This window comes from Cyphomyrmex costatus, unplaced genomic scaffold (genome assembly GCF_001594065.2).
Source record: "Cyphomyrmex costatus isolate MS0001 unplaced genomic scaffold, Ccosl1.0 scaffold413, whole genome shotgun sequence".
Classification (NCBI taxonomy): domain Eukaryota; kingdom Metazoa; phylum Arthropoda; class Insecta; order Hymenoptera; family Formicidae; genus Cyphomyrmex; species Cyphomyrmex costatus.
Window position 1 is genome coordinate 252,153 of NW_017278351.1, and position 14,978 is coordinate 267,130.

The 14,978-nt window shown below is 32.4% G+C and overlaps 2 protein-coding genes across 3 annotated transcripts; one reads left to right on the forward strand and one right to left on the reverse strand.

The window, feature by feature from the left end:
- Positions 1-1,904: 1,904 nt before the first annotated feature.
- LOC108777156 (histone-lysine N-methyltransferase SETMAR-like) lies at positions 1,905-3,840 on the forward strand. The gene is made up of 3 exons (XM_018543968.1): positions 1,905-2,002; positions 3,132-3,321; positions 3,397-3,840. Exons 1-3 carry the CDS (start codon positions 1,905-1,907, stop codon positions 3,838-3,840), a joined length of 732 nt encoding a protein of 243 aa, XP_018399470.1.
- A 4,731-nt stretch (positions 3,841-8,571) lies between these two features.
- Positions 8,572-14,567, reverse strand: LOC108777176 (serine/threonine-protein kinase 16). Of its 2 annotated transcripts, XM_018543993.1 has the most exons (6): positions 14,358-14,567; positions 13,715-13,949; positions 13,432-13,636; positions 12,697-12,851; positions 12,492-12,626; positions 8,572-8,852 (listed from the first exon to the last, which is right to left on the reverse strand). In XM_018543993.1, the coding sequence occupies exons 1-6, from the start codon at positions 14,465-14,467 to the stop codon at positions 8,742-8,744; spliced, it is 951 nt and encodes a 316-aa protein (XP_018399495.1). In that variant the 5' UTR covers positions 14,468-14,567; the 3' UTR covers positions 8,572-8,741. The 2 variants fall into 2 exon arrangements, with proteins under 2 accessions (XP_018399495.1, XP_018399496.1); XM_018543994.1 differs by lacking the exon at positions 12,492-12,626.
- Positions 14,568-14,978: the final 411 nt, after the last annotated feature.

Consider the following 14,978-nt stretch of genomic DNA (forward strand, 5'->3'; position numbering starts at 1 on the left):
TTGACGAAGAATTACTTTTTTTGAACACTAGAATGAGACTAGTAATTGCAAATTTTTTTAAATTCGGACATGATGGAACAATTTGGAAACTGAATTCGTATTTGTCCAAGAAACTGTGGAAATAGTTAGTCTTTTCTGGGGGTTAATTCTATAATTCAAGTGAAATCATTCACTTTTCGCATTTTCATCTCACATGAGTTTGTTTGCGCAATTCTGTAACGACGAAATGAAAATATGAAATTACTAAATTTTCCAATGTGGAGGAAATGTGAAAACGTAAAATGATTAAGCGATTTTCTTCTGAGTCGATCCGAAAGTGTAAAAGGGAGTTTATGCAGAATAATTTGAAAATGAACGTAACAGAAAAGCAAGAACAAATTCTCTTAAATTGAGAACTACTAAGAGACTTTTGCTACTACTAAAGACTTTAATAAAAATTATGTGTACAATCTACGAAATTCATTATCAGAAACCAAAAAAGGATTTGATACATCTCTGAGATTCTCCGAGTAATTCTCATTTCATTGTGTGGTTCAAAAACTTCATCTTCCTCATTATTAAAAAATAAAACAGCCCATATACATTACAGGTTTTTTTCTTTTAGGTATTTGTGCACAACAATATTTAATGGATTTAATCTTAAAATTGTAATCGTATCAACACACTGTCGGATGTCTACGGTTCTTCTACCGCTCTGTCTGTCAGTCTTTCTCTCTCGAATCTCATCTTTCAACAAGAAATTTTTTACCGAACGAATGAGATGGCTCACTTTCATCATGATGAAAGTTACGGAATCGCGCGGACTGCTTACTTTTCGTATTTTCACCACATTTTATTTACAGAATCGATACCTTGGTATTTTTGATATTTATACCGAAGGGAAGCCCCTTCCATGACCTTGACATATGCTGTCATGGTTATGACTCTGAGTGATAATCAAGAGGTTTAAGCTGTCGCTCGTTGTTTGTTAAAAAGTTATTAACAAATTTGAAAAGTTATGTCACATTTCTGCTATACAATATTAAGTGCAATTTTACAATTTTCTACGCGAAGCAAAATCCATTTTATTTCCTCTCCTACTTAAGGGCGTACGACTTTTCAGGTGAAACGATTTCCTTCTCCTCGCCTTCCCGTCTAGAAGCGTAACGATTTTTCTTCTTTCTCAGACTTTGGATTTCCAACTCCTGACAGAGTCACAGTACCATGATTTAATTGAGTTTTACCAGAAGGTAAAGGCCCAAACCGGCCAGTATATATCAATAAATTAGTTTGTGCATTCATAGTACAGAATTATAGAAAGGAAAAAAAGGATTAAGTAGTCAAAGTTCAAATATAATTCATAGCCAGATATCCATTTTTTCTTGGGCAAATATAGCAAAATCAATAATCCTGTTAATTATAATGCGATTTAAATTATTAGGTATATAACTTGAAACCTGCCCTCTAGCGATAAATAGCTGTAGCTTTGATAATCGTCAACTGTAATGACTGAACAAAGGCATCATTTATAGTTTGGACCTTTGTCAATAATATTCAGTATATAAAAGTTTGTGTTTGTGACAACAACATAGTTATTCACTGTGAAGAAGATGTCTGAATTTCAACCAAAAAAGCATCATTTACGTAAAGCTTTGCTTTTCTGTTTTAATTTGAAGAAAACTGCTGCTGAAAATTCACTGCGAAGAAGATGTCTGAATTTCAACCAAAAAAGCATCATTTACGTAAAGCTTTGCTTTTCTGTTTTAATTTGAAGAAAACTGCTGCTGAATCTCATCGAATGCTTGTTGAAGCTTATAAGGAATTTACTCTATCGGAAACAACTTGCAAGGAATGGTTTCGACGATTCAAACTTGGTGATTTTGACACGAATGATAAAGCACGTCATCGATACAGAACTGCAAGCAATGGTGAATGAAGATCCATGTCAAACACAAAATCAACTTGCAGAAACGTTGAATGTTACTCAAGCAGCTATTTCCAAGCGTTTAAAAGCCATGGAAAGGTATACAAGGAAGGAAGATGGGTACTATATGAATTGAAAGAGAGAGACATCAAAAGGCGAAAAACCATCTTCGAAATACTGCTTGCCAGGCAAAAAAGAAAGAGGTTTTTGCATCGAATTGTGACTAGCGATGAAAAGTGGATCTATTTCGATAACCTCAAACGCCGAAAAACCATTTGCGATCCAGACCAACCATCGACATCGATGCCAAAACGGAATATTCATGGGAAGAAGGCTATGCTCTGTATTCCGGTGGGACCAGAAGGGTGTAGTGTACCATGAGCTGTTGAAATCTGGTCAAACAGTCACAGGAGATCTCTACCAACAACAAATAATCCGTTTGAGCCGAGCATTGGGCGAAAAACGACCAGAATATGAGACAAGATAGCATAAAGTGATCTTGCTTCACGACAACGCTCGACCTCACGTCACGAAACTCGTTAAGGAAACGTTAGAAGCACTTCGCTGGGAAGTTTATTCACCAGACTGTGTCCCTTTCGACTACCACTTGTTTCGATCAATGGCACACGCACTTGCAGAGAAACACTTCAATTCTTATGAAAGCGTCGAAAAATGGGTCTCTAACTGGATAGCCTTTAAAGATGAGTCGTTCTTTCGCCGAAGGATCCACCAATTACCAGGAAGATGGAAAAAAGTCATATCTAACAATGGCTAAAACTTTGATTGATAAATTCTTTTTACTTATTTTTTAAATAAAGGCTTAATTTTGGCAAAAAAAAGAGCGAATTTCAAGTTATATACCTAATATTTAGTACATATTCAATAGAGAATGGAACACTTAAATCAACTGAATACAAAAATTTTATAAATTCTATTCTTTTGCCATTCAAAAGTGAACATGCCCAAAATATATAGTTAATATCCTGAGGAGACACATATTGGGTGGATTCATATATTCGTTCGGTTTTAGTAGTGCAAATTTTTTCCGAATATTTCCGATTCTGGTTGCCTAATCGAGCAATCCAAATATGTTTTGGAAAAATGACAATCCGCTCGTTCCATCTGTCAAATTTGGTTTCATTGGCATTAGTTTTATTTGTGCTACAGGCCTGTGAACATGTCGGAGAATAAGGTGCATTTTCGGCATATTTTGCTTTATTACTTCAAGAAAGGCAAGCGAACTGCGGAGGCCCGAAAGATATGCGGCGTATACGGGGACAGAACGTGCCGCTCAGAAATGGTTTGCCAAATTTCGTTCCGGAGATACGAGTCTTGAAGATGGACCCCGCAACGGTTGGCCCACCGAGGTTGATTCGAATGATATCAAAGCACTGGTTGAGCAAGACCGGACGCTAAAGGTGCAAGAGATTGCGGAGGCACTCGGGTGATGTTTCCGAACGCAGCCTTAAAATAGGTTATGGAACCGTTCAAAGGCATTTGCAACAGCTGGGTTACGTGTCCCCCCTCGATATTTGGATGCCGCACAAACTGATCGAGAAGAACCTGGCCAACCGCATATCCATCTGCAATTCACTTCTGAAGCGGCACGAAAGCGACCCGTTTCTCAAACGAATAGTGACTGGCGACGAAAAGTGAATCATCTACGACAACATAGTGCGCAAGAGATCGTGGGGGACCGCTGGCGAGCTGCCGAATGCCACCCCGAAGGCCGGCCTGCATCCGAAGATTTTGCTATTCATATGGTGGGATCATCGTGGTGTGTGCTGTTTTACGAGCTGCCTCAGGGAAAAACGATCGATTCGAAGATCTACTGCACGCAGCTAACGAAATTGAATCAAGCATTGCGACAGAAACGTCCAGAACTGGTCAATCGCAAAGGTGTCATATTCTACCATGACAACGCCAGACTGCAATAATCACTCAGCAAAAATTAGTGCAACTTGGCTGGGATGTTTTGCCTCACCCACCGTATTCACCAGACCTTGCGCCATCCGACTACCACTTGTTCCGGTCCCTGCAAAACTCCCTCAACGGGAAATCGTTCGGTGATCAGACAGCTGTGAAAACGTACCTCGACCGGTTTTTCGCCTATAAGCCCCAGACCTTCTATGAGAGTGGAATAATGAAATTGTTGAAAAGACGGCAAGAGGTTATCAACATAAACGGAGAATATATCATTGATTAAAATTCATTCTTTGTATGGAAAAAACTTGTTTCATTTTAGCCTTCAAAAACCGAACGAATATACTATCCACTCAATACTAGAAATCCCAATGTGAGCTGGACACCAGTAAAATGTAATAGTTCCATTTCTCGATGTGAAAAAAGATACTCTGCTGAAAACATTTCTTATTTCAAGGTTCAGTTTGTTTAAGGAGGATCTCCCCTTCTGCACGGGCTACGAGAGTCTATGCATATTTTGTGTCAGACCAATCATTGCTCTGGGCATATTCAATGGCTTTATCAATTGTCTTCTCTGCTGAGAAGGAGCTCAAAAACGATTCAATTTAAATTTATTAATTTAAATTTAGTAATAATATTCCCTTTTTAGAATCACACAAATGAGCAACCCACTGCATAATCATTATTCATGCAAGATCTTGAACCATCAGTAAATATTATATTGTCTTATGTACCCGATTCCAACAGGCAGCTCATATGTAGGTTAAGTCAGGGTCAGGAGAAAGGTCAGAAATCATGCCAGATTTGTAATCAAATTTTTATGCTAGAGTTCGAGGATCTACATGAATGAGAAAAAGAAGGATGTATATCCTACTTATACATATCATCGCTATAGTCTCTAATAACTTGCTATCTATATTTAGAATAAAAGGAATCTTTATAGGGACAATCTTTTTAATATTACAAAGGTTATAGAAATTTCTTATTTTATTCATGATTCTGCTGTTTTTTAATTGAATTGATTTATAATTTATATTTATCACACTTAACTGTTACTATCCTATCAAATGATCATTGATTTGCATAAATCCACGTAACTCTGTTAGATGCATGTCTCGGTAGGTTAATGGCTATTTTATAAGAGGAACATGGAGAAAGAGAGAGAGAGAGCACTCTTTCGATAATTTTGGTATGAAGTTTCACCACACTCCAATACCATAAAGAACCCCATTCTAGTTGGGTTCTAATGGTAGAATTTACAAAATTTATTCCTTCTTGAGTACCAATGCCCTAGTTCCTTCCACAAAGCCATTTCAAAATGTCGATCATTTTAGAACATCTACTTTTCAAATTTTGAATGTAGTTTTCCCAACGAAGACCGGTATCCAAGGTCAATCCCAAATATTTGACCGAATTCTCAATATTAATAGAATTCGTGTTTACCTGAACTTTCGAAAGGATCTGAATCTTATTAGATCGATGAAATATAAGTTTTGGCTAACTTCCAACGATTTTTTATGTAAATGGATCTTGCTTCATGTGAAAAGTGTAATTACATGAGCAGGACATGGTATAGGATAGATTTTAATATTATATATAGCGCAGAAATAAGAAGGTTATTTTTCAAATCTTTTTGTGTTAATATTTTACTTTTTAACAAATAATAAGCGATGGCAAAAACCTGTTGGAGGTCACTCAGGGTCATGATCTCGACAACATATGTCAAGGTCGTCGAGACAGACTCTTCTATTCGGTATATTTATAGTGCCTTTTTTTTGTTGAACAATGTTATCAATTCAAATTGATATATGTGAAACTGGACTATGAATTACATTATATTATATACATATGTGTATGTATATATATACATACTAAATTCTACATTTTTATTTTTTAAAAAATAATAACATTAGGAGAAGACTTGACAATTATAAATAAATATTAAAATAATTTAATATTTATTCGGCTCTCTCTCTCGTTGCCCGTTAAATTATTTTAATATTTATTTATTTTTTAAGACACAAATTTATTAATTTTAAATTTTAACTATTGTAACACTGATTAATCATTTATAGTTCAAAAATTTTAGAATGCACATTACGGAACGATATTATTTTATATATATATGATATATAATATGCAAAAGTTTAGTAATTTTGGAGGGGACGTGAGATGATATTATTGGTTTGAACTTGGGTGGCGTTGTCAAGGTTAGAGCACGATCACATAGAATTTTTTGAATAAGAGTTTCCATTTTTATTGCATATTTTCATAGATTATCTTAAGAGCTTTTCAAAACATTGTATAATAGAATATTTTTTCATTAAGGGGTTAGACCTCTCCTGAGGTTCTAAAGTAATACCTAAATTTAGGAATTTTTTTTGAGTAAATAAATAACTATGATCAAAAACTGTTTGAAGGACTTTAATGTACATATATAACAAACTAAACAAATATTTTTTTATTAGCCTTATGTCTAAAATAGTGGCACATTGACCCACTCGCTGAATCCTTTTTTTCTACAGCTTCAAATCTATGCAGGATTTCACGCACACGGTTTGACTCTGAATAAAATACAAAGAATTTTCATTATCTACATGTCAAAAACTAAAGAAGTACGTAAGAATTCCTTAAAATATTTTCAAGCTTAAAAACTCAAAAAGTACTTAACAACAAATATTTTATTATGTTGTAATGTTCTGAAAAGCTCTCGAGATAAACTATGAGAATATATAATAAAAAATAGGGAATCTCGTTTAAAAAATTCTATGTGATCGATCTTGACAACGCCACCCAAACTCAAACCAATCATCTCATACCTCCCTCAAAGTCATAAAACTTTCATATGAAACGTTTTTCTCTAAAATGCTTTGTTTTCGAGACAAAAGTTTATAACACTTAATTTTAAACACCCAGTATAACTATATATAATTATATCATGGAAGTAGGAATACCAGGAAAAAAGCATAACACTAAGGGGGAAAGCCTAAATGGTGAGGGAAATGAAGTTTATTGTAACAGAGAATGATGTTTGTTGCGACGGATGTTGACCAATGGCACAACAGATAATTTCACAGAATGTAATTTATTTAATATTCACTAATCGATTCATTCCGTTAATTATTTCATCGGTTGATTGTTTCACCATATGGTTACATCCCAAAAATATTCACATCCACTTTAATTAAAATTGGCAATCTATAGCGGCCATACCGCTTGATTCTCCCCCCGCATCATCAAATAATACGTTGTGCTCTCTTCTATTCCTACCTCCATAAATTACATATATACATAACTATAGTCTCGTAATTAAATGTAGACAAATAAATTTTTTTAAATGCCTATCGAACACATTCCATTAATATGTATTTTCGTTTAAAAGACGGAAATTAAAATATTTTATGATTTATTCTAATTAGCTAATATTTAAATCGAAAGTAAAATATTGCTATTATTATTAATCATAATTACTTATTATTAATTACATAAGTTATGATTATGTACTAAACCTATGCACAAATCTAATTATATAGATTTTAAAAAAGTAGAAAATATATATTTATTAATACTGCTTACGATTTTGTTTAATATTTCCCGATTACATATTTTATATATTTTTAATAGATATATATGAAAAGAGCACAGATGAAAGAATATTGAAGAACATAGAATAGTAGTTCAGTAGAACCTCTTTATAGTCCACCTCTTTATAGTCACACCTCCCAATAGTCCACAGTCGACCTCCGTATAAGCACACGTTTATAACCCACGTAACGCGTTTCCATAACTGCTTGCGCAGTAAATAATGCGCAGTTGTCTACTTAGACGCACTCAGGGTCGTATTTTTAGCGCTCAATTGTAACCTTTGGGGATAGTCCATCTCTTATATATTATTTTGCATAATTGTTAGTTGCTTAATTATTTTTAAGTGTAAACATGAATCAAAAGAGGAAGAATAACAATAAACAAGCAATAAATAATTGAGGAGATTGCTTCTGGATCAAAAATTAAAGATGTGGCAGGAAAATATGATATCTCGTCAAGTTGTATGTCAAAAGCTTTCTTACTAAAGTAAGAAATCTTGTGTTAGTCACATATCAACAAAATAAATAATTATCAAAACATTTCTCTCAGTAAGTGCTACATATGTGTTTAAGAAAGCTACTTACGGTCCTGCTTTGGGGGGGAGTTAAGATAACTTCTTTATTGTTACATTTGATCCCGAGCGTGTGACTATAAAGAGGTCCTACTGTATGTTGGTACTATAAAATGTCAAAAAAAACCACTCCTTTCCTATCATCAGAGGTATGATCAGACGAAAGCTGCATTCCACTTAACACTCGCAACGTCGTTTTAGAAGACGAGATAGAAGGACGGAGTAGCTGTGGATGTGAGGATATTGTTAAATACTTGAACGTGAAAAAATGGAGGCGCTGTGCGATGGACTGCGATGGCTGAAGGACCGAACTGGAAGCCTTGACTCGATTTGAGTTATAGCGCCATTGGATTGGATTAGATTGAATATATAAAACTGCATATACTATTAAAATATTGTTTTTTACTTATGTTACTTCTACATTAAATAATTATATTGTAATCATTCATCATAGAATACAAAGATCTTTGAGTCTTGTGTTTTAAAAAATTTTATAAATGACGCTTCATTCTTCTCATTACTATTTTCATTCTTGTTTTTTGATATAATTATTTGAAATATTTTTTTTATATTTTTTTCTATGTTGCGTTTTTTAATGTATTGGTACCTTTTATACTATTTATAAACAGTATATAACTTTATACACAATTGCATCCATTTTACATATGCTTTCTTATAAATATATAATTCAGTGTTACATATTTTCTTATACATGTAGTCTAGTCATTGCAATATCTTACGTCATAATATATCATGTGACTATGCTTTCAATTTGGCGATAGTATCGTGTACACTCTCTATTACACTATAAATATACGGACGTTCCATTGGATTGACTTTTAACATTGACAAAATTAAATTTTGCATATCCTAAAACAGAAATATATAATTTATCTATGAGAAAATTTATACTGTATTGATAGAAGTGCTTATGAAAAGAGGTGTGATGTTTTTATAACAAAACAAAGATTTTGAATGTATGTCGTGTGTGCATGTTAAATTGCGCGCTTCTTTCATCAAGATAAAGAATGAATTATAAAAACGTTATTTGTTTGTAAAAATAATCATGTCATATAACAAAATAAAAACTGAATTAAAATCGTACATAAGTTGTAATGTACAAAGTGCTTAAATATATTCATAGAATTATTCTGACAATATATTTGTAATAAACAAATTATTTATAGTAAAAAAATATATTTATAATTAAAATGTGATATTATAATGTCGGTATTATAAACAAGCAAGAAAAATCAGATGAACAATCTTTATTAATAATAATCTATAAATTAAATTACGATTTTCAATGTTCAGATAATGGATGTTGGATCTCATTATAATAAAAGACTAATTTCCGAAATGCTTTCCATTAAAAAACAGGAGAATGGTATTAATGCACAAAAAGACACTGAAAAATTAAACAAAATATATGATTGTTTGTTTTGATTATTATACCATCTTAACAACAAACAAGGTTTGACATTTCGACAATCAAATCATAGATTCATTTATTCTTGTAACAACTGTTTTATATAGAACATCTGTGTTTAAATTTATCATTTTATTGGAAGAAAGAAAATTGTACATAGAGCATCTGCCGTAAGTTTGATACACTATTTGAGTTACTTTTATTCTCTTTTTACTATTTTATCAATTTAAAGCTTATAATATTATCGCAGAATCATGATGCGGATATCACTTTATGGGATGATTTTCTTTCATTAACGACTTTAACTAAAAAGAAGACTATTTGACGGATTTCCATATAGTTTATTTATTAATGTTAGTTCTTATATTGATTATATGACTGAAGAGGACTTCTGTATGAGTCGAAACGTTTCGTAATTTAATTTATAGATTATTGATAAAGATTGTTCATTTGATTTTCCTTACTTGTTTATAATACCGACATTACAATATCACATTTTTGTTTTTAAAATATAACAAGCGTTATTTTAGTATTTATATATATTTATAATTATTTAAACTTTTATAAAACAAAGAACGGCTTTATTTATTTTCTCATGACTCCTACATACAATCTCAAATGATAATTTTTGTCTTACAATTAGCGTTAACATCTCTCAATTCATAGAAATATAACTGTTAATATAAAGTAGCGTCGAGATATGGTAACATTATAATGCCAAAAAGAGTTATTAGTACTTCTAAACCAGGAAAACATAAGAATACATAAAATATACATAATTAATGATTATATTTCTCAGTAAATTTAAAAGATCAATATAATAATGTTTATGGTTTGTTCTATCACATTTAAGTTACATTTAATTTAACTATTGTTTCCCGACAAAAGTATGTTAGTTCATTTAAATTTTAATTGTAACATTTAATTTAGTAACATTTTTTGTTCAGCAAATTGAGCAATTTGATGCAAAGTAAATTATTAGAGAATATATCCATCCTATTTATGTAAATATAAAACAATATAATTGTAATTATTAAAGTGTATTAAGTATTAATACTGAGAAGGATCCAAAAATATGGATCGAAATATTTATTTGTATTATATATTCTTTTAAATAAAATAAAAAATTACATACTTATATACCATATGCTGGCTCATATAGACGCTTCATTTATATTAAAAAGTTTTCCTTGTAAAATTCTTTTACAATTATTTTTTTATGTTAATTATTCACTAAGTAATAATATAGTTTAAAAATGGATAAAAATTTATTAAGAAAAAATGATCATCTAATTGTTTTGAGCTGTGTGTGTGAGCGTGCGCGTATGTAATATATATACATATGAATTAAAAATTAAAAATTCTAATAAATTCCTTAATAGAGAAAAAATTTTTGTATTTTATTGAAATATTTGTAGCTTTCGTTTTAGACATTATTGCAAATGAAAAATTTTTTGAAACTATGTAATAAATATATTAATTATTAACATGTATAAACGTTTAATAATGTAATTTAAAAAAAAAAAAAGAAAATTCTCGAGCTTAATAGGTAAATATTCAGATGGAAGGAGCCAGCGGCAATGACCTTAAGCTCGATATATTGTGTTGTGAAGGTCATGACTGTGAGTAACTTCCAATAGATTTAGCTGCCGTTTGTTTTTCGGTAAATAGTTAATAACAAAAAAGTTTGAAAAATAACGTCCTATTTTTGCCGTCTATAATATTAAAAATTATTCCCACACCCTCTCCTACTTACGTAATGACTTTCCACATCAAGCGAAATCCACTTTATCTCTCAAGTCTAGGGACGCACGAGTTTCCACGAAAAGCGAGATCCATCCCACTTTTCCTCCTTAGAAGCGCGTAACTTTCCACGCAAAGTAAAGTTTTTCCCTCCTCCCTATTTAGGAGTGTGTGATTTTCCACGCGAAGATCTATTCGCATAAAAAATCGTAAGTAGGTGGGTTAGAACTCGCTTCTCGTGGAAAGTTACGCGCCTCTAGGCAGGAAAGGGAGGTGGAGTAGACCTCGTTTTACATGGAAAGTCATTAGGCTGGGTTCACAACTTCGCTTTAAGAGGCCCTAAGCCGTAAAGCCGTAAGAAATTGACCAATTACGATTAATTTTATTTTTAAGTCGATTAATTTTTCTCGCATTCAACTATGATTGGTCAATTTCTTACGGCTTTACTTCTTAGGGCCTCTTAAAGCGAGGTTGTGGACCCAGCCTAATGACTTGCGGCTTTTTAAAGGATATAAAGTAGTATTTAATAATGTATCTTCTTCTTTTTCTTCTTACGTTAAGCCTCTGGCCTGTGTTACACCTCTCTTATATGCTTATGATGCGCACGCTGGTTATTCAATTGCCACAAGTATATAGGACCTACAGTTTTTAATGCCGGTTCTGAACAGCGGATTTTTCGAGACTTGTTTTTGGGGACAAGAATACTCTGGGGGGTTGTCAGCCTTTTCCGAGAAGAAACACGAGCATAAATATTTTGGTTCCTACCAGAGATCAAACCCGGAACCTCTGGTAAAACAGATCAGTGCTGTCTGCCATGCTACGCTCGCGTTTTGTGTATCTGTTACGAGAAATTTGATTCATTCGGACATAACACATAATTAGCATAATATCCGGTCAATATATATATATATAATGCACACCTGTTTTGGTCGGTAATATGCATAATGTCTGTTTTACCCATATTAACCAGTCATTATATATAAATCCCGTATTAACTACATTATCCGTAACATATATGCATACTAAAAATAAATATTTCTTAACCTTCTTTTATTAATAATTTTTTAATGAACAAGCGACGGCTAAAATCTGTTGCAAATTATTCAGGTCATGACCTCGATAACATATGTCAAGGTCATCGACGTTGGCTCCATCTAAATACTAATTAACTTAAAGTTTATAAAAGATAGTTCACTATCTAATACATCAATTCATGTTACTATTCAAAATGAAAAAAAAAAAAAACAAAATTTTGAAATTTAAATCTATGAAGCTGATGAAAGAGATACTAACAGTGGCTAGACCTAAAAGAAGCACAATATATAACAGATTACAACCTCATTATATGGGGTATCTTCTGGAAAGGTTACATGTGCACTCATCACAGCAAGAGCTACACTGTCGCCTCGTTCGTAAACAGTATCAAAAGGAGATTTAAAATAACATAATGCGTACAGTATACATCCCAATGACTAAAAAAAAGTATATATTACATTCAAAGCGTATATCGTCTACATTAAGGCAAACATAAAAACTCCTTACCCAGATATCTGTTCGTTCGTCAACCATACAATAACTTTCAACATTAAATAGTTCTGGAGCCCTATATGGCATGGAACATCTTTCAGTTGCTAAGTCCTGTAAAGTTCGTGCGGCTTGAGTACTGCATACTTTAATTCTAGCAATCGCTACAGAACCTAAAGAATTATTTTATATTTAATGATAAATTTCATATACATATTTGTTAAATATACTAAACATATTAAGGCTACGGTCCACTTGCTTCTTCCAAATGCTCTGAACACTACGTTTTAAACGCTACGGTTGGATCGGTCCATTATTGATCCGAATGCTACAATCGCTACATAAACGCTCCAGCCAATGTTGCTGGAAGCATTCCGAAGCGTCAACTGGACCAGTCATGTTAGTGCGTCAAATGTAGCGTTTGAAGCGCTAAGTGGACCGCAGTCTAAATTTGATAGAAGAAAAGAATCTTATGAGCGTAACGAGCTTATTTGTCTTATTTATGTCTTCTCTCTACTTTCATAATTTTAATCTCTACCATATATTTCTTTAATATCCCTCTGTTCTATCTTTCTACTTTTTAGTACTTTTCTTACTTTCTCTACCTCTATTCTCCTACTAATCTGATCTACTTATAATTATCTACTTAATTTATTATCCTGAAAACATCAAAGTGTTTCATCTCTTTTCAAACACACATGCTTTCACTCATGCCACCTAATTAAGTCTATAATAATAAAATTTAATATATACCCAAATCCATTATAACAGGTATTCCAGCATCGTTAAGCACTATATTTGCAGTTTTTAAATCTCTGTGAGCAAGAGGTTCTGGTTTAGCCTCATGAAATGCTTTTACACCTTCACATATTTGTAAAAAAATGCTGAGGATGTCTATAGGTTTCATATAATCACAATTCTTTGCTCGTCGTTCCAAATCATTTGCTAATGTTCCTTTCTAAAATTAAAATAGTATAAATTGGTTTAATATAAAAAATGTATTACATTAAAAATATTTTAAGAAAATCATAGTTACATAATAATATGGTAAAACAATTAACATTTCACTTGTTGTATTCATGACTGGATCTGCAGTGCCTTTGCAAGTCGAATCTATACATTCTATAACATTTGGATGATTTATCAATTTGTAATATTCAACTTCTTTTGTTGCTAATTGTTGATCTTCTGGTCCATGACAAACAATTTTCTTAATAGCATACTTTTTGTGTGTGATGGTATCCTCAACTAAAAGTACTGTGCTAAATCCACTAGAAATATATAATCTAAACTTATATTTATACTCTATCAGCTATCATGCATTTTTAAAGTTATTAATGTTTCTATAAAAGTAACAAAGATGCTGTAAATATTGGTTTTTGCACAAGGAAAATCTTGTTTTTCTTGTATTAAATAAATTTAAATATAAATTGTTTAGAAATAATCTTATGTACATATTTTGTTATGAAACATATGTATATAATAAATTATGTGATTATCAATAAATATATTTTAAGCATAATTATACGAGCATCCGTGCTTTCCATCTGATGACACAAATCGACACAGGTGTGATTCTATCTTTGTCATTCTCTGAATATCAAGAAAGATAAAACAACTCTTGTATCGACTTGTATTATCAGACGGAAATCATTCTGAGTCGCTTAATATATACTTGCCCATCTCCAAGGTGCTCACAGACCTTATATTTCCTCGAGTTAACCGTAATAATTTCTTTAGTGCATATACAACCCATTCTTAAAATTATATTTAAACCTAAGCTATTCATTTTCGTTGTTTATTCTCATTTTGATAAAAACAAAAAAAATTTCGCAAGATTATCTCGCTATTTTCATTTCTAAAATATTAACGTTAGGTGCTTTCCAATTGCTTAACGCATCTTAACACAACATACACAGAAATGCACAAAGTGTTAACATTGTAGTATACGATCAATTGGAACAGAGTAGTTGCTCTCCACACATTTACACTGATCCTCAGATAATTCTCATTTGTGACGTCATACTAGTCATAACTTCAGTTGCATACGAGTTCTTTTTGCATTCGGCTAGAGTTCTATACATAAAAAGAAGCGACATCGATGTCGAGTTCCTGGTTGGCAGTCTGATATATATTCTGATTGGATATCCTCTTCTAATGGCACATTCGATACATATGCACTGATACGGTGTTGCTCTGATGCCCTGACACGGTGCTATCCTGACACGATGTTGCCCTGATAGGGTGCGAGTGCAAAACTACACTAATTAATAATTAAAAGCGGCTAAGTACTTTTGTTT